Source organism: Anabrus simplex, chromosome X (assembly GCF_040414725.1).
Source record: "Anabrus simplex isolate iqAnaSimp1 chromosome X, ASM4041472v1, whole genome shotgun sequence".
NCBI lineage: Eukaryota > Metazoa > Arthropoda > Insecta > Orthoptera > Tettigoniidae > Anabrus > Anabrus simplex.
In genome coordinates this window covers 188633143-188657495 of record NC_090279.1, presented here as the reverse complement: position 1 = coordinate 188657495, position 24353 = coordinate 188633143, and the positions used below count along the sequence as shown (strand labels likewise).

Sequence of the window (24353 nt, the reverse complement as noted above, 5' to 3'; positions counted from 1 at the left end):
CACTGTGTTTACACAAATCCACAGCCACAGCATCGTAGGTGACCAAGGTCTGTGGTAATGACTAATGTGACGTCACTTCCGTCACATATTTTGTCGCGTTACGTTACCCCCAGCCATAAGACATATTCATGTCAAACTTGGTATGGGTTTGATGGTAAAAATTGGATGTGTTTGCTTACCTTCAGCTGTTCATTTATAAAATGTTAGTTTTGTCCACAACATTCATTAATATTTTTTGTTCACAAGAAGTTCAATTTGTAGTTTTGGAGTCAAATTAGTGTTCGACATAGCTAGCACAAATTCATCATTAGACCATTTGAAAGGCACATCAACTCAGGACCACTTCTGTCCCTGCCACGTGGCACTTAGTCACCATTATCTGCTTCTTCTTCTTCTTCTTCTTCTGCTACCACTTTTCCCACCCTTGTGGGGTCGCGGGTGCAAACTGTGTCACACACACACACATATATATATATATATGTATGTGTGTGTGTGTGTGTGTGTGTATTTGGCCCAGTTTTACGGCCAGATGCCCTTCCTGACGCCAACCTTATATGGAAGGATGTAATCACTGTTATGTGTTTCTGTGGTGGTTGGTAGTCGTAGTGTGTTGTCTGAATATGAAGAGGAAAGTGTTGGAACAAACACAAACACCCTGTCCCCGAGCCAGAAGAAATAATCAAGCACAATTAAAATCTCTGACCCAGCTGGGAATTGAATCCGGGACCCTTTGAACCGAATGCCTCAACGCTGACCATTCAGCCAATGAGTCAGACATGTAATCACCACTATCAAAATCCAGAAACTAAAGAACATCCTTACGGTGCTTACTGCGGTTGCACTTGAAAGCTGTGTGTTAATTGTTTACATCCGGGTAACAGAAGCATTAACATGTTACGAGTAAATGGAGTTTATTCAAAGACAACACTGACAACGCAACATTCAAATCAAATTAACCGCAACATTTATGAATCAATTACCACTGATTGAGTAAACTCGATTGCGGCACCGAAACGGCTAAGCTCGCAAAAGCTATAGGTCACTATATAAAAACATGTTTATGCTTGTGTACTTATGCTGTTCTGCTTTCAGACTCTTATTTTGAACTCCATAGCTTGGCTTTCCCAGTAGTATTGGGGCATTAGGTCCTCTGACACCAGTTTTTATGTTTCTAAGGTAGCTGGAAGTTGGTTGTGTGGTTAGGGTCGTACAGCTCTCATTGGGAGATGGTGGGTTCAAATCCCGATGTCGGAACCCTGAAGATGGTTTCCCATTTTCACACTTGGCAAATGCTGGGGATGTATTTTAATTAAGGCCACCTTCTCAATTCTAATCCTTTCCCCTCCTTGCAGCCGTGAAAACCTTCAATGTCAACAAGTTTGACCAGTTTTAGTCCTTGATTGGTCCATATTGACTAAGCTCATGGAAAAATGCCACAGGTATTTTTAGTTCTGTCCTGTCAATGTTTATTATAATTGACATATTATTATTATTCGTACATTTTTTGAGAAATTGCCTTTCTCTTCATCAGCGAATTTGACATCATAAACCAAAATTCCTCATATTCTAAGATCCATAAACCTAACTTACACTAAAACCACAAATAGTTCAAAATGTAAAAAATGTTGACTCACATACAAGTTTCCTGTACAATGCTTGTCTAAAATGCATTAATAGCAGATAAGTCTATAATGTTGAGGAAACACGTTAAAAGTTCATATTAAAAACCACTGTTGATCTCTTGGATGAAATCAGAAATTAAAATATTAACATCTATGGTCTTGCTTGCTGTTAAAAAGTCGTCCTAAGAAGCAGATGTTCAACATCTGTTGTTAGTTTGTATCTGGCTGGAGAGCGAGAAGGCATTCACTGTCCTGGTACATTATAATGAGAAGAACATCTACCAGGCACTCATCTCAAGGGCACAGTGGGATTGTTTGACCTGCTCTGTTTACATTTGGACAAGCACCTTCATAGTTTCAGTTTATCCAACAAAGTTATGTGTATGGGGCAGCTCATTCCAAATATGTCTTATGAGGTACAAAGCCCATAACTTTGTGAAGGATAAGATCATCTTAACAGTATTTTTAACAGCAAGCAAGACCATAGATGTTGATATTTTAATTTCTGACTTCATCGAAGAGATCAACAGTGGTTTTTAATATGAACTTTTAAAGTGCTTCGTCGACAATAGAGAGAGAAAGTGTGTGTGTGTTAAAAATGTTTACGTTTTTAACTATTTGTGTTTTTAGTGTAAGTTAATGGATCTGAGAATATGAGGAATTTTGGTTTATGATGTCAAATTCGACAGGGCGGACCTAACAAATACCCATGGCATTTTTCCATTACCTTCAATGTGTTTGTGGTATGTTGAACCAGCAGCAAAAGAAAATTAGTATGGGTTATTGAAAGAATTATTAATATGGCATTGTAGGAGTGTTTCATTGATGTTTATTTAAAGTTGATCTAAGTTCATGTGTTGTATTCTAGGTATACCATTCTGTTCCTCTCATAATATTGTGTTTTATCCCCATTTCCAGTGTTGAAAACTCATCTTCTGATCGTAAACTTGTCCATGTTTCCTGGTCTGCTCTCAACCTGCAGGATGTGTTGCTAGCTACAGGAAGAATTGCACCAGAGATAATGCAGGATGTAGATGATGACCAGGTTAGCATCTGCTATTAAAAGGAACTGCATGATTCAAACACACTCATTTGCTAAAAGATAAACAATTAGTTATTTTACACAATAGCCACAGAAGGTCATCGTTTATGTTACAAGTGATATATTTATGTCCGAGCGTACGGAATTTTGAAATGAGAAACTATAACTTATCACTTCAGTGGCTGTTGCATTCAGTATTTTAATTCATACCATGGCAAATTTATTTATTTTAAATTACTGTAATTTAATTACAGATAATTTTGATATGTCGCCACTCAAATCATCCACGTTTGACTTATCCAGTGACATATAAAATATTCATATAAAATATGAACTGTTTTTAATTAGAATTTTAATAGAAGAAGTTTTAGTCTCAGACAAGATTATAGTTTAATCATAAGACAGTTTTCCATTAGCATCTTTATATATTGTATCACTTTTCACATTTTTATGTTCCAAATTTTAATAACTGACTAAACTTTTAACTTCCACTTTTAATTTAGTTGTATTGTTGATGATTGTGTATAGGCTGAAGATGCCCTTAATTGAGGGCGAAACATGTCCCATGTAACTAAGAATCTATTTATGTAACCACTATAAGTCAAAATATAAGTATTGAATAGGTGGAACAAATTAAAACACCTTTATTATTGTTGAACTGTAAAATTTTCAATACAGACCTAAAATGAGGTTTATAACATGTAATATGTGGTATGTTCCGAGCTTTCAGTAGAGAGGTGGCGTGGTATGACATCAGTAGACGAATAAGTTTGAGTGGCATCTTTAACAGTAGGAAAGAACACAATATGAAGATAAAGGTGGAATTCAAGAGGACAAATTGGGGCAAATATTCATTTATAGGATGGGGAGTTAGGGATTGGAATAACTTACCGAGGGAGATGTTCAATAAATTTCCAATGTCATTTAAATCATTTTAGAAAAGGCTAGGAAAACAACAGAAATGGGAATCTGCCACCTGAGCGACAGCCCTAAATGCAGATCGGGATTGATTGATTGTATGTGTTTCTTTTGCTCCTGGTCACATTTGTGACAAATGCTTTTTTTCTTGCAGGGGAGCATGTTTTTGGATTACTCTTCTTAACATCCGTTTACTGTTTTTTCTTGTTCATTTTTCTCTGGGAAGAATTGGGAGAATTATGAATTTGAATACTATGTAAATGAAATCTTCTTTCTTTCCAGAAGTGTTTACAGGGGATTGAATTCTCTGGCCGCACATCAGATGGTCGGCGAGTGATGGGCATTGTTCCTGGTGGTGCCATCTCTAACCTGGTGGATGCTGATACTAACCTCTTGTGGGATGTTCCAAGTGACTGGACTCTGGAAGAGGCAGCTACTGTCCCGGTAGCATATGCCACAGTAAGTTGAGACCTCTCTTTGCTAGGAATGTTTTTTCTTTTCTTTTTCTGAAACGTATTTATTGAAAGGTAAACAAACTACTCAAACCACTTTTATCAAACTGTCTGTTTTAGATTTGGAAACACAGACTGTTACATGTATGTATGTAACACTATACACTTGTGTAGTCAGAACAACCAAGCAAAGTGGAAATTGGTATATTATAAGTTCACACGCCCCGCTGATGGGTGAGCGGCTCCCTTTTGCTCAGCACCAAAAGATTGAATGTAATACCGAGCCATTTCTCTCTTGTATTCCAACTGAGTTGTCCTCGTTCGTGACATGGTGCTAAGGTACCGAGTATTCAAAATATGGCCCGTCACCATTTCTTGCTTACCCCCTGTGGCTAGGGGACGCAGATGAAGAATATACCATAGTATCCCCTGTCTGTCGTTAGAGGTGACCAAAGGGGGGTGACCAAGGGATGATGTAATTAGAAACCATGCAATTACTTGTGATTAGTACCATTATGTGAAGAACATCATGGGTCAACGTTACTTGCGATTAGTACCACCATGTGAGGAACACCATGGGTCTACATTACCTAGGAGCAGTACCATTATGTGACGAACACCATGGGTCTGGGCATTGCCTGTGATTTGTACTATTGTCTGCATCCCACTGAGTGGGGAGTGGGCGCTTGGCTGCAAAGACTAGAGTCTAGCGGGAATAGGTGCCGAGGGGTGCACTCGAATGGGTTTGGTTCCACTGTGTTCGGAAGGGGTTTGCATTACCTGTGAGTAGTACCACTATATGAGGAACACCATGGGTCTATGTTGCCTGTGATTAGTACCACTATATGAGGAACACCATGGGTCTATGTTGCCTTGATTAGTACCACTATGTGAGGAACACTATGAGTCTGTGTTACCTGAGATTAGTAACACTATAGGAGGAACACCACAGATCTAGCTGGCGCCTGTGATTCCTCCCACTATATGAGGAACACCATGGGTCTGCATTGCTTGTGAGTCATACCGTTATGTAAGGAACACCATGGGTCTGCATTGCTTGTGAGCCATACCGTTATGTAAGGAACACCATGGGTCTGCATTGCTTGTGAGTCATACCGTTATGTAAGGAACACCATGGGTCTGCATGGCTTGTGAGTCATACCGTTATGTAAGGAACACCATGGGTCTGCATTGCTTGTGAGTCATACCGTTATGTAAGGAACACCATGGGTCTGCATTGCTTGTGAGTCATACCGTTATGTAAGGAACACCATGGGTCTGCATTGCTTGCGAGTCATACCGTTATGTGAGGAACACCATGGGTCTGCATGGCTTGTGAGTCATACTGTTATGTAAGGAACACCATGGGTCTGTGTTACGTGTGAGTGGTGCCATTATGCGTGACATACCATGAGTCTATATTACCTTTGATTAGCACCACTATGTGAGGAACACCATGTGATTAGTACCACTATAAGAGGAATACCATGTTTCTGCTCTATCAGTGATTAGTACTATTATGAGGGGCCATTGACCATGATTTTGGACCCCTTCGGACAACAAGCATTGTCTCAGAAAATAAGGCACTGTGAATTGGATCCACTGATCGTCTTGGATTCATGGTCTTTTTTTTAATCATCATTCATTTTATATCTTAGTCATTGGATACATTTTGAAGTTTTAATTATCGTTTTATTTTGTTGCACCTCATACCATTAGGGGCTGATGAACTAGATGATCATCATCATCATTATGAGAAATTCAAAGCAATTCCCTTTACACTCTAAAACATGAGGAATTTCACTATATTTCACTATATTTTATTTTATTTTAATTTAATTTTCTGGTGTATAAACGTTTAGAATAAACACTGTGAAGGATTATTTTACTTAATTTTAAAGGATAGGAATTAGGTTAGATATTTTAACCAGTTGCCTGCTTCAATTTTTAGCAAAATTTGAAGAATTTTTTTATTTTGGTAAATTTGTAATTTAAGCATGATGTGTTTCTATTTCCAGGCAATCCATGCACTGATAGCCATTGGTGAAATGAAGAAAGGAGAATCCATCCTGATCCACGCTGCTGCAGGTAGCGTTGGCCAGGCTGCCATTAACTTAGCTCTTCACCATGGTGTCACTGTCTTCGCTACAGTTGGCTCTCAGGAAAAGAAAGATTTCCTTTTGCATCGATTCCCACAGGTATTAATACATTTTTTTTTACTTTGTCTACGGAGTTTGAGCATGGAGCAAGTTGAAGATTTTTTTCCCACCCAAGATTTACTTTTCTCTGATTATTCTTTTTGGACCGGGCGAGTTGGCCATGCGGTCAGGGGCACGTGGCTGTGAGCTTGCATCCGGGAGATAGTGGGTTCGAATCCCACTGTCAACAGCCCTGAATATGGTTTTCCGTGGTTTCCCATTTTCACACCAGGCAAATGCTGGGGCTGTACCTTAATTAAGGCCATGGCCGCTTCCTTCCAACTCCTAGGCCTTTCCTATCCCATCATCGCCATAAGACCTATCTGTGCCAGTGCGACATAAAGCAACTAGCAAAAAAAAAAATTTGGAGAAAGTAAAATATTCCCCCTGTATACCTGCAAATGTTTTGCTGGTTGGTGGGGTATAGTTTAACATAATAAGTGACCTATACTGTTAATAGCTTGCATCATATTCCACTCTTATTTGTCTGTTGTGTCTTATGATTCATAAATATTACCGTATGTATGTCTTAGTCCCATTTCCTGATACTGGGTCAGGGATGAAATGATATGGCATGTTTTTTACGGCCAGATGCCTTTCCTGTCGCCAACCTCACCCGAGGAGCTAACAAATATGAAATGAATGATTGTGAATGAAATTAGGTAAGGAGGTGGAAGGAGTTTTTCTGTGGTCTATGAATAGGAATTGTCCCAGCATTTGCCTCAAGTGAAAGTGGGCAGCCACAGAAAACCATTCTTAGGACAGCCAACGGTGAGGATCGAACCCACTCATCTCCTGAATGCAGATCTTTGCTCCCTAGCCATAGTGCATTAAAACACCCCCACCTCTCCAAGAGCCTTCATGGCATGTATGGAGATGACCTTTCTCTGCTCTATTTAGAAGGGATCAAGAGGAGCCCAAGGAAGTTTTGATGGGAAAGACGAAAGCAAGGAAATGTTAGGCTTATGGGATGTCTAGACGAAATGATCTTGTACATCTCAAAGCTGTTATTTCTCGCCTCGTAATTCCAGTGGGATGGCAAATATTTATGAACAAATCAATGGAGTCACCGTGAGATGCCTCTTTAATACCAGTAGTTGCCAGTTTTTACTATAAAATGTGTCATCCACATAGAGTGTGTGTGTGTCTCTCTTTTTTTTTTTTTTTGTATGGAAGGGCGGCTGTGAGAATTTACACTGCACTGCCATGTCGTGCATAAAAATTTCTTTTCTCTCATCATTGTAATAATAATCTAAATAGAGCAAATAAGCATGAAACAAAAATCCTCCTCTATCCATTCTTATTTTAAGATGACGTTAAGCAACTTGACGGGGCGAGATTGCTATGTTATATTAACAGAGAGTTTAACGACGCACTGGCGTTAACGAAGGTTGATGGAACAACCGTTGTGTTAACGAGTAGGTTAAAGCGGTTTAACGTGACATTAAATCCTTAAGAGAGTTTGATGAAACCAATCCTGAGACTGTATATGGTATGCTTTATCATAATGGCAACCCATAAATTGGGAATCAATTTAATTAATTCATTAATTAATTAATTCTATCCTCCACCGACCGAAAGCAGCAGCCTAAAATGTTGTGCCCTTTTTGTGTGTATTCTATCTTCACATGTTTACACAGTAAGTCACTGTTCTGCATGTGTTTCTTATACAACTCTACACTCTCCATAATCTGGCCATTCAGTAATCCAGCCTTTATTTTCAGCCTGCCATATTGCGTTGAAATATCTGAATTTGAATTGTGACACACTTGTATTACTGTTATAACACCTACTGTATGCTATGGCTCTGTGTTCCTTGTGTAGCTACATATTTTTGAGCATGGTGTGTTAGGTATCAGCTGTGGTTTGAACTACGCCAAACTCAGAGATACACAAGCGCAAAACATTATTGTTAAGTGAAAAGTGTGATATCCGTAAAAAACTGTACTGAGGTGAGAAACAAATTGATTTACCGAACCAATATAATATCAGATGTGCATCAGACTACAATATTAAAAAGAGCCAGACAAAAATAGAGACTTGCGTAAAAGCTGCTGCATATGGAACAAGTGAGAGACAGACCACAGAGAGGGGATAACCCAAAAGTTGTCAAAGCACTCTATGCATGGTTTCTTCAGGAATGCACCCATTAACTGAGAGTATATTTTTGAGTTATTTCGCTAAATATTAGCAGCATGTGTTTAACATACAATATTAAATAAAGTTGAATCTCTTTGAATATGTACAGTATTTTTTCTGTTAGACTAGAAGTGTAGCCTACAAATCTCAATAACCTGGCACCCTTCCACTCCTAAGAGGGCCAGATTACTGAGATTGTACTGTATCTAAACATATTCTAATAATTCCAAGTTGAATGATGCAGTAATATTTCATATTAATGTACCCTTCATTATAAGTTTAAAGCTTAGGAATTCATTCATTTATAATGTACAGTAGAGATGTCTTTTTTCAGGATCTTAACCACTGTACCTTTTAACCTCTTAACAAAGCAATTAGTCTGTCTCTGTGGTGTAGTGGTTAGGATGATTAGCTGCCACCCCCGGAGGCTCCTGGCTCTGCCACTAAATTTGAAAAGTGGTACGAGGGCTGGAACGGGGTCCACTCAGCCTCGGGAGGTCAACTGAGTAGAGGTGGGTTCGATTCCCACCTCAGCCATCCTAGAAGTGGTTTTTGTGGTTTCCCACTTCTCCTCCAGGCAAATGCCGGGATGGTACATAACTTAAGGTCACGGCCATTTCCTTCCCTCTTCCTTGCCTGTCCCTTCCAATCTTCCCATCCGCAAGGCCCCTGTTCAGCATAGCAGGTGAAGCCGCCTGGACGAGGTACTGGTCATTCTCCCAAGTTGTATCCCCTGACCCAAAGTCTGAAGCTCCAGGACACTGCCCTTGAGGTGGTAGAGGTGGGATCCCTCACTGAGTCCAAGGGAAAAACTGACCCTGGAGGGTAAGCAGATTAAGAACAGAAGAACATAGGAATTATTTACAAAATTGTGATTCGTTTTTACCTAATTTTTTTGTTAAAATAGACTCTTTATTAAAAAACAGTGACAGTGGTAACAATGAAAGTAAATTTTTCAAAATTAACAATGAAATATAAGCCGCTGTAAAGTTCCTGTTTTAAAATCCTGAGTATACTCGTGATATATTTATGGGTTCTTCTTTTAACTTACATGTAAAATAAATAACAGAGCACTAAACAGATGGCAAGTAAGATAACATGACACTCAATACTGTACAAGAAAGACATTGTTCATATGTTTGTGGCTGTGTGAAATGTCCTAAAACAAGGATCAACACACAATGCTACATCGCACTCCTTAAACATGTTATGTGGATTCCCTTCATGCCTTCTTCCCTCTAGCATCGCGCACACAAAACTATCAGACTCACTAAACTCAATGTCAAACTTTTCTTCACTCTCCATTTTCGCTTAACAGACGAAGTACACTTAGATAGCAATAAATACGGAAAAGCCGTGTAAATGAGCTGCCTGAGTCACTGACAACCATTACGGTTGAGTCAGAGACATCTCTTGGCAAAAATAGGAACCTGAAGTAGTAATTTTATAAATACCTGGTGGAAATACTGAAAAACGACAAGAAACGAGTACATTCGGGCCTTAAAATTAGGTATCGATCAGCAAGCGACATTCCCGAATATACTCGGGCTTTTATGCTAAGAGGTTAAAGTTAGCTTAGTTATCTATGTATATAAATTTCCATTATACTTGTATCACTGATTTTGATGGTAGGAGCATAATATTGGAACAAGGGCAATCTGATATATTGGGCAGTTAGTGCCTCCTAAATTCTGACTGTTTGCTCTGACACAATCTTATATAGAACTTCTGTGTGTTTAGTTGAAGGAGAGCCATATTGGAAACTCCCGGGACACATCGTTCGAGCAGATGGTGTTGGAAGAGACCAATGGGAATGGAGTGGATATTGTTCTCAACTCTCTCACGGGAAGGAAACTCCAAATGTCCATAAATTGTCTGGCCCTTGGTGGTCGCTTCCTGGAGCTGGGCATGTTCGATCTTGTTAACCACAGTCAGTTAGGTGAGCCATCATTCCATTTTCTTGTTATTCATCAACTTTCTTGTGTGTCTTCTTGGCTGAAGAGTCAGCATAACTGACCTTTGGTTCAGAGGGCCCGGGTTCTGTTCTTGGCCAGCTTGGGGATTTTAATCCTAAATGGTTAATTCCCTGGCTCGGGGACCAGGTATTTGTGCTGTCCTCAACATTCTTGCAAGTCACACACCACACATGACACTGTCCTCCACCAAAATAACACACAGCTTCCTATACACATCTCTTCTCGTCTTTTTAACCGATATTCTTAAAAATTTCATTTCTATTGCTTGGATCTTACTATCTTGTCTCTTATTAGTTACCAGCATTTCTAGTCCGTATGTTACAATTGGTATGAAATACTGTTTATATAATGTTAATTTCGTTCTCTTGGGTACTTTGTCATCCCATAAAAGCTCTCTGATTTGATAAAATGTTGTACCTTTACTTAGTCTGTTGTTAATTTCAGGGTTGATTTCATTACTTCCATTAATAATGCTCCCCAGATATTCTACATTCTCTAACTGTTTTCTATCTATGTTCACATGGCTTCTCTTTTTCTCTTTTCCACAGTGCATGACTACAGTTTTCTTTTTACTAATTACCATGAAATGTCGTATGGCTTTTAGTGCCGGGATATCCCAGGACGGGTTCGGCTCGCCAAGTGCAGGTCTTTCTATTTGACACCCGTAGGTGACCTGCGCGTCGTGATGAGGATGAAATGATGATGAAGACAGCACACACACCCAGCCCCCGTGCCATTGGAATTAACCAATTAGGGTTAAAATCCCCGACCCGGCCGGGAATCGAACCCGGGACCCTCTGAACCGAAGGCCAGTACGCTGACCGTTCAGCCAACGAGTCGGACAACTAATTACCATTCCAAGCTCCTTCAGATTTTCATTCCAAACGTCCAGTCTCCTTTGTACTTCATTACCATTCCAAGCTCCTTCAGATTTTCATTCCAAACGTCCAGTCTCCTTTGTACTTCCTTTTCTTCCTTTCCCCAAATCACCACATCATCTGCAAATACCAAAGCATTCACTTCATCACTACTCATACTTTGTTTTACATGTTTTATGATTTCATCCAACAATATAATAAACAATAATGGTGACAGTGCACTTCCTGGCTTGAGACTTTTTTGTGTATAAAATGTTTCAGAGTCACCACTCCCCACTTGTACCCTGCTTTTACTCTCATGATACAACATTTTTATCTTGTTAATTAATGATTTTGGTACATTCCTTTTCAGTAGGCATTCCCATACATGTTTTCTATTAACTGTATCATAAGCTTTTTCCAAACCCAAAAATACCAATATGATTTCCTTGTTCCTTTCCGGATGTTTTTCCATTATCGTTCGCACTGTAAATATCAAGTCTGTTATTGACCTATTTGGTCTAAAGCCATATTGTTCTTCCTCTAACTGTGTTTCTATTATATCTCTCAGTCTTTTGTCTATGACTTTCTCCATTTTAGCCCATGTGATAACAGGGTTATACCTCTATAATTTTCACATTTCTTCCGATTTCCTTTTTTGAACAATGGTACAATGCTTCCTTGTTGCCAATCTTCAGGTATCCTTTCATCCTTCCATATGGCATTGAGGGCTCTGTATAGCCAATGCCTCCTGCTGCCTTAATCATATCCGCATTGAATTTGTCTTTTCCACTTGCTTTACCTTTGGTCATTGCTTTCATTGCCCTTTCAAGTTCCAACCATGTTATCGGGTTCTCTTCTTTTTCTCCATCTATTATTTCCATTTTTGTAACTCCTTCTTCGTCCGAGCAGTCATCCTCATTTAAAGTTTTCCAAAATACTTTGCCATCACCTTCTGAAGACCCTTTTCGTCATGTACTATGGATCCATCTTCTCTCTCTAATGCCTTGATTTTTTCTTGATTTATTCTTTTCGATTTTCTTACTCTGTATAATAGTTTCTGATGTCCTCGACTATCTTGCTCAATTTTGTTGGTAAACTCTCCCCAACATTTCTCCTTTTCTTCCTTGATACTCCTCTTTACTTGCAGTTTCAGTCTTTTGTATTCCACATGTAACCTTTCTATCTTATTCTCATCCCTCTGATACTTTTTTTTGCTTTTCCTTATCCATTTCTTTCTTTTATTTCTTTTTTTTATTTTGCCTGTCCACCACCATGTCTCCTTTCCCTTAACATTTGCTTTTGTTTTTCCGCATACCTCAATTGCTGCTTCCACAAATGTCTGTCTTAAATTGTTCCACTCTTCTTCTCCACTTTGTATTTCCGTGTTAGGCAACTTCCTTTTTATACAATCTTGGAATGCCATTCTTTTATCCTCCTCCTCCAGTTCCCAAATCCAGATCTTTGGTTACTTCTTCAATACAATTTTAGGGATTTTTACTTGTTTTTATTCCATAATTAGTAATCTTTGATCACCTTCCCCATACTTTCACTGGGGATTATCTTCGTATTCATGACGTATCTTCCCCATTCTCGGTCTGTTATTATAAAATCGATGAGTGTTCCATACTATCCAACCCAACTATATCGACCGATCTGATGGCTGTTCCTATAAACCATGTGTTCTTTATTATCAGGTTATTTCAGATACAAAAGTCCAACAGTTTCTCTCCATCTTCATTTCTATCGCCATACCCATGTGGGCCCAGAACATCCTCATATCCCATTCTATCAGTTTCCACATGAGCATTCAGATCTCCCATTATCATGACCCCATCTCCAACAATCTGTGTTTCCAGTTCATTGAGGAACTCTTCTTCCAAGCTACATCCTGTCTGTGGATCATACACCTGTACTATCTTCAGTAGTTCCTTGTTTACATGTATGTGCATTATTATAATTCTTTCATTTACACACTCAACTTCAGCTATTGGTTCAACATTCTTTCACTATAAATCCCACTCCACCGGGTGAGTTAGCCCGAGCCCTACTGTCGGCAGCCCTGAAGATGGTTTTCCGTTGTTTCCCATTTTCACACCAGGCAAATGCTGGGGCTGTACCTTAATTAAGGCCACAGCCGCTTCCATCCCATTCCTAGGCCTTTTCTGTCCCATCGTTGCCGTAAGACCTATCTGTGTCGGTGCGACGTAAAGCAAATAGCAAAAAAAAAAATCCCACTCCATTTCTTTTCACTTTACTGTTACGCATCCAGTACAACATGTACCCCTTTCTTAGTTTCTTCATTCCTTTCCCTTTCCATTTTACTTCACTTAATCCCAGGATGTCGAGTTTTTGTCTCTCCATTAAGTCAATCAATTTGTTTTCCTTCCCATTCATTGTTCTAAATCGGGTTTTGTTCTCTGATCTAACACTTGCACGAACATCAGGATTACCATCATACTTTGCAACTGTAGTCAGAGACTTGTCAATTCCATTTCCATTTTTAAACTTCCATCCGAGGCTTGTATTATAGTTGAAAGCAAGTACAAATTTACTCATCTGCTGACCTGCTAAGCCTAACACATCTGAGGATTTTCTTTCTGGGTTTACTCCCTTAGCCTTTGAAAATCCCTCTTCTCCACAAGGCAGTGGTTTCCTCTTCTAATTTTCCCCAGAGAGGATGGGTTGCCTCATCCACCATCTTTACCATTCCAAAGGTCTCCTTCTCTGTCTAAGATGCTGTTAAGGTCTTCACTCGTAGAATCTGATTATTATTAACGTTTTTATTTGTTTGTTCTTTCAAGCACGAAACATGTCATTCTATTGTATTAGGCCCCTTAAAACAACAAACATTCTATTGTAATTAAGTTCTTTCTTTTCAGGTAAAATATGTTACAACATGTTTTATTTTTCTGGTTGTTTGTAGATTTATTACTCAAAATTACTTTCAGCAGACTAAAGAACCTAACAGTAATAAAAATTTTAAAAAGTGGAGATTGTCATTGGCCTTGTGTTTTTTCATGTTTGTCCTTGTTGTCTCCTCTTTCTGTTGCTCCCTCTTACCACAGTAATTTATTTTTGTGTTTGATGTATTAAGTGAAACATTATTATAATTTTTTAATGTGCAGGTCTCGAGATCTTCTTGAAGCAGACATCTTTCAAATCGATATCGCTAAGAAGCATATTGACAGCGAGCAAGGAGACTAAACAAGACTTCCACAAACTAGTGAAGACTGTGCTGCAGAAGGGGGCTGTAAAGCCTCTGCAGAGGACGGTCTTCGATAATTCTGAGGTTGACAAGGCTTACAGGTAAGAATACATTATCTACTTAACCTTTTCTGTCAGTATCAAGAGCCGCAGATTCAATCAGAAGAATCAGACAGAGATGGGTCTGTGTCTGGAATCCTTGAAGAACGGAGTTTGCACAGGATTTCTCACCTTTTAACTGTGAAACATACACCTCTGTTTGGTGCATATGTTCTAAATCTCTGACACAGGAAGCATTATCTATTATTTTATTTTCTTTTCTTAGGTTTAGCACATTTTTTTCAATTCAGTTATGTTTTATATTAACCCTTTTGTCTCAGTGAGTTATTTATTGCTCCATTTAGGGATGTAAATATTGTATATTGTTATTGTTTTTATTTCCGTCTGTATCTTTTGTTTTTCATTTGTTCCTTCATTATGTTTTTAGCACATTTTTAGCTTGTATTATGGAGATTACTTTAACCTCCCTCCTTATTTCACTGAAGATGTCTCAAACGAGTCAAAACATGTTTGAATTTTATTGCTCCATCTAATGATGGAATTATGTTTTGTATTGAATTAGGAGGATACATTTAATTTTTTCCTTTGTAAAGTGAAAACCGTCAATATGGAATGATTCTAATATCTTGTAAAGTAAATGCTGATATATTACAGATGTTTATATGCTGACATCATATGATTTGGAGGGCTGAATGGGTTTCTTTTTACCTTTCAAAAATCTGACTACCTCCGACATGTTTGAACAATCCCTCTAAACCTATAATCACGCGATTCTGGAAGTGGAATGGTGTCCATGTATATCAGCTTTTATTTCCTCTGAGCAAGTGTCTTCCCATTCTGTGTCCATTTTACTGGAATGTGCCTGCTTGAATGCTGCATTGATATATATATATATATGTGCTATTGATTATGTCGCTGAATAGTTTGTTTCCTCCTAACGTATGTAAAAAAAATAATCTATTTCTCATAATACTCTTTCAAAATTATGGACAGGTTCAACATCATTCATATAATCATTCTGAGTAACAAAACGAAATGTGTGTGTTATCTGAACTGCCGCCGTATCAGCATCAGGTCCGATTTCTCAATATCCGTTTTCACTTATATCACTGTTATCACTAAAATTATCTTCGTTGATATGTTATTTACTCACTAAAAATTCACCTCCATCCCTACTCAATGATTCTGTGTAATTTTTTTCGCCTATATTCAGCTCGGTTTCAATATCCGCAGTATTCAGTCCCGCCATGCTTACAAACGAAACAGCTGACCCGCGCTCACGGAAATTTAAGACCGTTGCCTAGACAACGTCAAGACAGATTTTATCACTCTTATTTTATTCCTAAGCCTTGTAGATTATACTGTGTTCATAAATGCCTTATAAACACTTCACTGTAAAACAAAAATACAAAACTATCATATAGATTGCAGACGTATGCAGATAATGCAGCCGGGTGCTTTCGGGTGGGAAAGGGTTAAGGCATGCCAGATGAGCTCAGGCAGTTTCAGTGCTGTTGAGCGAGTATACTGCTATAAAGCACTGGGAGTTCTGTGTGCGAGAGTGCGGTGAGTCCTCTTTTTCAGAGTTGAGGGTTCAGTGCAGTTTAGTAGTGCAGTGCTGCGAGTATTCTGTCTTTAAAGGAAACTTAAAAGGGTCCACCTTAAAAGGGTCCTATCTTACGTTCTCAGTTCAAAACGGACAAAAAATGAAATTCTTAGATTTAAATATTCTGTCTTTGGACCTGAGGATATCATTTTGTTCTGACTGTTGTCGAGGAGTTGAGTCTCTTGTGTTCATCTGTTGTGAAGTGAACGTTTGTGTTTCTAGTGCAGTGAGAGAGGTCGATGAGGGATCAGTAAGGGACAGCGAATAAAGATTGTTGTGAGTGTACGTACAGTGTACAATGTACAGAATTGTGAGAATATGTTCTGCATGATAGTGTGATAGTGTATAATTGTGGAACTGCCTTAGAGTATAAGTGACAGTAGTGGAACAGTCTGAATGTGAACTTTGTATTTTGTAAGTGGTAGAGTGAACAACTAGTGTGACTAAATTGGTAAGAGTAGAAGGAATGCAAGCTAGTGTTTCTTATTTCTTTATTTTCCTCCAGATCTACTGTATTTGCTACCTTATTGATCTGTTAATGGAGAAAAATAACAATGCCGAACCTAGACAAGCTCTTACAACTTAAACTGAAAACACATTAGTTACACTGACAAGGTTTAAATGAAATTAAGTTGAATTAGATAAGATAAGCAATCAAACAAATAAAATAGGGCAAATTAGAATAAATAATCTTCACCACGGCCAAATGGCCACTGGCCAGTACCTATTGGAGATCTGGTCACCATGGTAATACGTCACAGTAACGCAATATTTCAAACGGCAAAAGCAAAACAATAAAATGACATACGATAATGTGAAATAAAATAAAGCGGCAATCATATGCACGCCAACTGTCTGAACAGGAAAAAAAATTTAAATTATTTTAAAAACATAAAAAACACAAAAAACACTCCTACATATTCACTCACGATCTGTTACAACTTGCTGACCAACCATAACGTTGTGTCATCTGCTGAGTCTGTGTTTTCTATTTTTGTTAATTTTTTTTTAACCGATTCCTCCTTGTGCACTGTTCTACTTTTAAGTTACCTCTCATTATTCCCTATGATCTCAACCTCCAACTTCTTACCATTAAAAAAATGTATCACTCTTAGCAAACCGGAAACACTTCCAAGCCACAATGAGCCAAACTCCACATTAAATTACACATTAAATAACTTACTCACTCCTTACTCAAATACAATTAACAAACACACTCCACCACCTACCTAATTAGGCTTCTTAACAGTACCTCTGATCACTCACAGACCAAATTCCAACTACCTTATAGCCACCCTTCATTATATCACCAAACTCAATAATGAATCATTCTCACATAATCACTCGCACATACCCAGTCGACCCCTTACAAATAACGATTCAATTCCACCATTATCCTTTTGCCTCTTCAGCCACCTTTCAGCCAACCTTCATTATAATAATTAATCACTCTACACACCACCAATTCAACCTCTTAATCCTAATCACTTTTACGTTCACTTATATTTCTGATGTGTCAGGCTCCATGGTTAAATGGTTAGCGTGCTGGCCTTTGGTCACAGGGGTCCCGGGTTCGATTCCCGGCAGGGTCGGGGATTTTAATAATCATTGGTTAATTTCGCTGGCACGGGGGCTGGGGGTGTGTGTTGTCTTCAACATCATTTCATCCTCATTCGATGCCATTTCATTTCATTTAATTTCATTTCTGATGTACTTAATTATACTCCATTTACACCAATCCAAACTCCTCATTAAATTATTATAATAATGACTCCTTTTACACACCATAAACACTTCCAAGCCACAATGACCCAAACTCCACATTAACTTACACATTAAATAACTTACACATTCCTAACTCAAATACAGTTAACGAACACACTCCACCACCTACCTAAATTAGCTTCTTAACAGTACCTCTAATCACTCACAGACCAAATTCCAACCCCCTTACAGCAGCCCCTTCATTATATCACCAAATTCAATAATTAATCACTCTACGAACTAGTGTTCTTGTGTGTCTGTGTAGTGTGTAAGAATTAGAAACTAATACATCTTAGTCTCAGAATTTATGCATTACATAAAATATATTTACTTTGGGATATCAACCAGGGTGCCATAAAAATGTGTAATGGTAGTATCAGTAACACATATGGAGGTCTAGAAAAATATCAGATTAGACACATGACTATGAATTTTTTTATTGCTGTCAGTATTGATTGTCTAATACTGCCATAGAGTTTATTATAATCAAATAATAATAATAATACTACTACTACTACTACTACTACTACTACTACTACTACTACTACTACTACTACTACTACTACTACTACTACTACTACTACTACTACTACTACTACTACTACTACTACTACTACTACTACTACTACTACTACTACTACTACTACTACTACTACTACTACTACTACTACTACTACTACTACTACTACTACTACTACTACTACTACTACTACTACTACTACTACTACTACTACTACTACTACTACTACTACTACTACTACTACTACTACTACTACTACTACTACTACTACTACTACTACTACTACTACTACTACTACTACTACTACTACTACTACTACTACTACTACTACTACTACTACTACTACTACTACTACTACTACTACTACTACTACTACTACTACTACTACTACTACTACTACTACTACTACTACTACTACTACTACTACTACTACTACTACTACTACTACTACTACTACTACTACTACTACTACTACTACTACTACTACTACTACTACTACTACTACTACTACTTGTAATAATAATTTTGTGGATCAATTGCCCTCCTATCTTCTTTCCCAGATTTCTCATCACTGGTTGTCATAAAAGCCGATTTCCTGGCAGTCGCAAGATGTGAAAGAAATACTAGATTCTTTTCTTCTTCATTGTGCTGATGATCAGATCAGTCTCTCGATAGACAGTTTCATTAGGAAGGATTCTCCAAACTACTTTGACCTGGTATTTTTTATTTATGCAAGTTCTGATGATTCTTCTTTTAGTTTTGAGGAGCTGATCAGTTCCTTTGTTTTTGATGATGATGCTTGTTGTTTAAAGGGGCCTAACATCGAGGTCATCGGCCCTCCTTTGTTTTTAATTTGAAACAAGGTTTCATAAGCATAAGCAGCTTCCGGGAGAAACAAACAAACCCCATGGCACTACAGCCCTTGAAGGGCCTTGGCCTACCAAGCGACCGCTGCTCAGCCCGAAGGCCTGCAGATTACGAGGTGTCGTGTGGTCAGCACGACGAATCCTCTCGGCCGTTATTCTTGGCTTTCTAGACCGGGGCCGCCATCTCACCGTCAGATAGCTCCTCAATTCTAATCACGTAGGCTGAGTGGACCTCGAACCAGCCCTCAGGTCCAGGTAAAAATCCCTGACCTGGCCGGGAATCGAACCCGGGGCCTCCGGGTAAGAGGCAGGCACGCTACCCTTACACCAAGCTTCCGGGAGAGTTACTGGTTTTGTAGTGTTGGATCTTAGTGTCTATTGACTGGCATTTCTTATTATATGTTAACCAGGTTAGAAATTGGGCTTCATTTCATTTTCATCATCATCATTTCTTTGCTCCAGCAAGCCGGGTGCGGTTGTGTACAAGCTTCCTCCAGTTTGTTCTGTCCATCCACAGATGCTGCTCATATATGCGACACCAGTTCACATCTCTAATTTCAAGGTCCTTCATTATCTGTTTTTTCCAAACATCACGAGGTCAATTGGTCTCTTCCCAGGAACATTGTGGTCAAAGTATGTTCAAGGAGTCCTGTGAGGGTTCATTCTTTTCATGTGACAATATCATTACAATCTTTTCATTTCTAGAGTCTCCAGCAAGCTTCTTTCCAATCCAAGCTGTTGTCAGATATCCACATTCCTTATTTTATCCATTTTTGTTTATTGTAGACAAGAACGGAGGAACTTCATTTCTGTTGCTTGAAGACGACTCTTTGTTGGTCCAGTAAGTGTTGCTGCTTCCAGGCCATACATCAATATAGGTGCTAGATATATTTTGTACAAGCTGATCTTGGAAACTAGTGGAAATGTTTCATCCCAAAGTATTTGACGTACAGCGTGATAGAATTTGGAAGCTTTTGGTATTCTGTTGCCTATCTCTTGATGTATGGTATTGTCTGATGACAGAACACTACCTAAATACTGGAAGTTGTCTACAATATCCATCTCCTCATCTCCAATTCTTAGATGAACAGTTGGAGAGTTTCTAGTCATCACCAAGCCAACTGTCTTCGTTTTGCTGATATTGAGACCTAAGGTTGTAAAAGCTTCATTATTTCATTTTGTTAGTTTTATTTATCCATGTTTTTTTCTCATTTAAATTGTAATGATGACTTTTCCAAGATATTTAAATTGTAGAACTATGTTCATTTTTTGATCGTTTATGACGATAATATTAATATGATTTTCTCTAACCTAAGAATGATTTTTTTTTTTTTTTACAGTTACATGACAACCGGAAAGCATATCGGCAAGGTACTAATTAGGATCAGATCTGATGAGTCCCAAAGGGTGACCATTCTCGCTCACCCACGGTTTTACTGCAACCCAGAACATTCTTATGTCATTGTTGGTGAGTAACAATTTACAAATGAGGTGTATCCAGAAAATAAATTCTGCTTGACTCTTTCGTGGAGACAGGGTGGGGGACGAAATGAACCATTTTGCATTCCTAAAACTACATTTATGACTAGTTACCACGAGTGTTGAGTAACTTGTGATGAAAACCTTGTTGTGTTGATGGCACCTTTGATCTTGATCTTGAAAGCCAGGCCACTAAAAACTTTTAAAAAATGCAGCAGCACTGATTTCTCTTGAGTTTCCACTCCACCTTGTTAACATCAAATCACTCTAGAATCCATACACGTTAAAACGGTCACATATTTCTGTGTTGGTTCCATGTTTGAGGTGACCTCTCCTTGTTTCATGAATATGTCAGTATTGTAGAATGATTTGAGAATACAGTTTGATTGTCACAAAATGTCATCCTTGTCTTGTCGGTGAATAAATAATCTGGTGATCTTATCGATTCTCCACACCAGAGGGCGAGCTGTGGGAAAGAAGGGGCCTCCTTCCAAGGCTTGTTGTATTACTGTTGAAAGGGGATCCCTCTTTTGCCCCTTCTGTAACTTGCTAACACAGTTAAGGGTATTTTTCTGTAGCGTCTCATAGGGCCACCATAGGATCTTGTACCAGAGCAAAGTTCAGTGTGAAGGCTTTGACAGAGAAGCCTGGTATTGGTCATATAACAGGCATGCCGAACCCATTTATGGTGGCTAAACTCAGTGCTTCAAATGATAGAGCACTTGATTTCTGAGCCCAAGTTGACAGGTTCAATCCCAGTCAGTCCAGTGGTATATGAAGGGGCTCAAACATGTCAGCCTCATGTCTCTAAATTTACTGGCAAATAAGAGAACTCCTGTGGGACAGAATTCAAGCCCATCTGCATCTCCAAAACCATAGAAATTAGAGGGATGCAAAATAATAATAATTATTATTATTATCTTTCAAATTTCCCCATCGAAGAACCACGTAAAGTAACCCGTTGCACTTATTTATGCTTGTTTGCATTATTTAATTCCTGCTTCATTTCTTGCTCACTAACAGTACTTCTTTCTTCCGCTTTGTTGTTTCCTCTGCTCTTCCATCCACATGTAACTCCTTTTCTTGCTTTGTTTCTCCTGGAAACCCTTAAAACTTGTATTAATCTTCAGAAAGTTCTTCTCTCCTGTATTGCCATACTTACATCTGTAAACATTAAACAAAAAATTGTTTGATGCGTCTGTTGTTCCATCCTCGTTATGTGGCTAAATTATTATTATTATTATTATTATTATTATTATTATTATTATTATAATATCCCTATTCACAGGAAACTCCTCCTCTGTTGATAGTTTAACTGTTGGTAGTTGGTTCGGATCTTCGTAATGTTTTCTTTTCTTATAAGTGTATTCTATCAATGGGTTTTTACTTGATAAAGTCCAGCTCCATGGCTAATTGGTTAGTGTGCTGGCCTTTGGTCACAGGGGTCCCGGTTCGATTCCCGGCAGGGTCGGGAATTTTAACCATAATTTGTTAATTTCGCTGACATGGGGGCTGGGTTTATGTGTCATCTTCTTCATCATTTCATCCTCATCGTGATGTGCAGGTCGCCTACCGGTGTCAAATCAAAAGACCTGCATCTGGCGAGCCGAACTTGACCTCGGATACTCCCGGCACTAAAAGTCATATGCCATTTAATTTCACTACATGATAAAGCATTGTCCTCCATGTATTTTCTAATCCAGTATTAACCCTTTGAATTCTAATATTAGCTATAGGCCTATCTGCGACACAGAATACCAATTCAAAATGGAACATCCTATGTACAGTGCACTGTATCATAAGTAACATGGTATAAGGGACTGAAATCTGTCATTTAGGTATTCCACAACACTTCTTACTTTTCTTACCTTATCTTCAGTTTCATTATCATGAAAATGCAGAAATCTTGAAACAAATAAGGAGCGCACAAACAGCATTGTTTTACTGAATAGCGAAGTTTCAACATTACTCCTCTTTGACCAGTTCATTTTCACTGAGGGCTTTTTTTTTTTTTTACTTGAGTCATAATAATACATAGTGCAAAGTAAGTCTTCATTTCATTATTAGTTGTGTCAAACCATTTATTGTAATCAAGTTTTTGTTTATGGGTACACCTATAACATCATTGATTCTGACATATTCTGTTTCGGATGACTAACACAAGGTTTGTTGCAGGTAATTTGGAGGGTTATGGATTGGAGCTTGCCAACTGGCTGGTGTCAAGAGGAGCCCGTCACCTTGTACTCACTTCTCAGAACGGTATCACTTCTGGCTTCCAGCACCAACGCATCCACTTATGGAAAATTCGAGGTGTCACCGTGCACATCTCTACTGTTGACGTGTCATCAGCCGAGGGTGTTAAAGCTTTGCTGGCAGAAGCTAAGAGCGTCGCTCCTCTCTCGGCTATTTTCCACATTGGAGATGCTGTAAGTTTCTCTCTCTCCTCTATGTTATGTAGTGGGTGCTGTAATAATATGATTGTATGATTCTAATTGATCTGTGGGGACTACTACAGTTGGTCTCTATGTTGTCGTTTGGGTCATCAGTCTAATTGACTGGTCTGATGCAGCTGTCTATGCCACCCTATCCTGTACTAATATTTTCATTTCTATGTAACTACTACATCCTACATCTACTCTAATCTGTTTGTCATGTTCATACCTTGGTCTACCCCTGCCATTTTTACCAACTACACTTGCCTCAAAAATTAACTGAACCAGACATGGGTGTCTTAAGAAGTGCCATATCATTCTGTCTCTTCTTGTGGTCAAATATCACCAAATTGATCTCCTCTCACCAATTCGATTCAGTATCTCTTCATTTGTAATTCAATCTATCCATTTCCCCTTCAGCATTCTTCTGTAACACCACATTTCAAAAGCTTGTATTCTCTTTCTTTCTTTCTGAGCTAGGTATCGTCCATGTTTCACTTCCATAGAATGTCACAATCCATATGAAAGTCTTCAAACAAGTATTTCTAATTCCTGTATCAATATTTGAAGTAAGCAAATTTCTTTTCTTAAGAAAGCCCTTCCTTGCTTGTGCTAGTCTACATTTTATGTCCTCCTTACTTCTGCCATCATCAGTTATTTTACTACCCGAATTACAATATTCATCTACTTCCTTTAAGACTTCATTTCCTAATCTAATATTTTCTGCATCACCTGACTTTGTTCGACTGCACTCCACTACTTCTGTTTTGGACTTATTTATTTTCATCTTGTACTCCTCCTCCAAGACTGTGTCCATACCATTTAGCAGTTTCTCCAGATCGCTTTTCTCAATTCCTCTTGGATTTCCTTTATCGCCTGTTCTGTGTAAACATTGAAAAGGAAAGATGACAAACAACAGCCTTGCCTCACTCCTTTCTGGATTGCTGCTGCTTTTTCATAGCCTTCGATTCTTAACACTGCAAACTGATCTTTGTACAGACTATATATAATTCCTCTTTTTCAGTATTTGATCTGGTCTCTATCGGCTAGCAGTTATGTCTTAATGATCATATATCGTGAGAACTGTTGATATTAATCCTCCCCTGTAATAGACAATACCTACATGGAAATTTTTCTTGCTTGAGAGTTTTGAGTCTGGCAGCTCAAAATCTCAAGAATCTTCTTCTTTCTCAAAGTGGTGGTCATGGGCACTGT

General features: G+C 38.5%; 1 protein-coding gene across 3 annotated transcripts in view; it reads left to right on the top strand.

The window, feature by feature from the left end:
- LOC136886298 (fatty acid synthase) overlaps positions 1-24353 on the top strand; it is a 146774-nt gene that overhangs the window by 93828 nt on the left and 28593 nt on the right. For 2 of the 3 annotated variants that reach the window (XM_067159028.2, XM_067159026.2), the window contains exons 22-28: positions 2541-2667; positions 3865-4041; positions 6053-6232; positions 10112-10310; positions 14333-14513; positions 20568-20695; positions 22882-23132. In XM_067159028.2, the coding sequence (XP_067015129.2) occupies positions 2541-2667; positions 3865-4041; positions 6053-6232; positions 10112-10310; positions 14333-14513; positions 20568-20695; positions 22882-23132 (1243 nt within the window). The remainder of the gene's footprint in view (positions 1-2540; positions 2668-3864; positions 4042-6052; positions 6233-10111; positions 10311-14332; positions 14514-20567; positions 20696-22881; positions 23133-24353) is intronic. The other variant, XM_067159027.2, reaches the window with a different exon arrangement.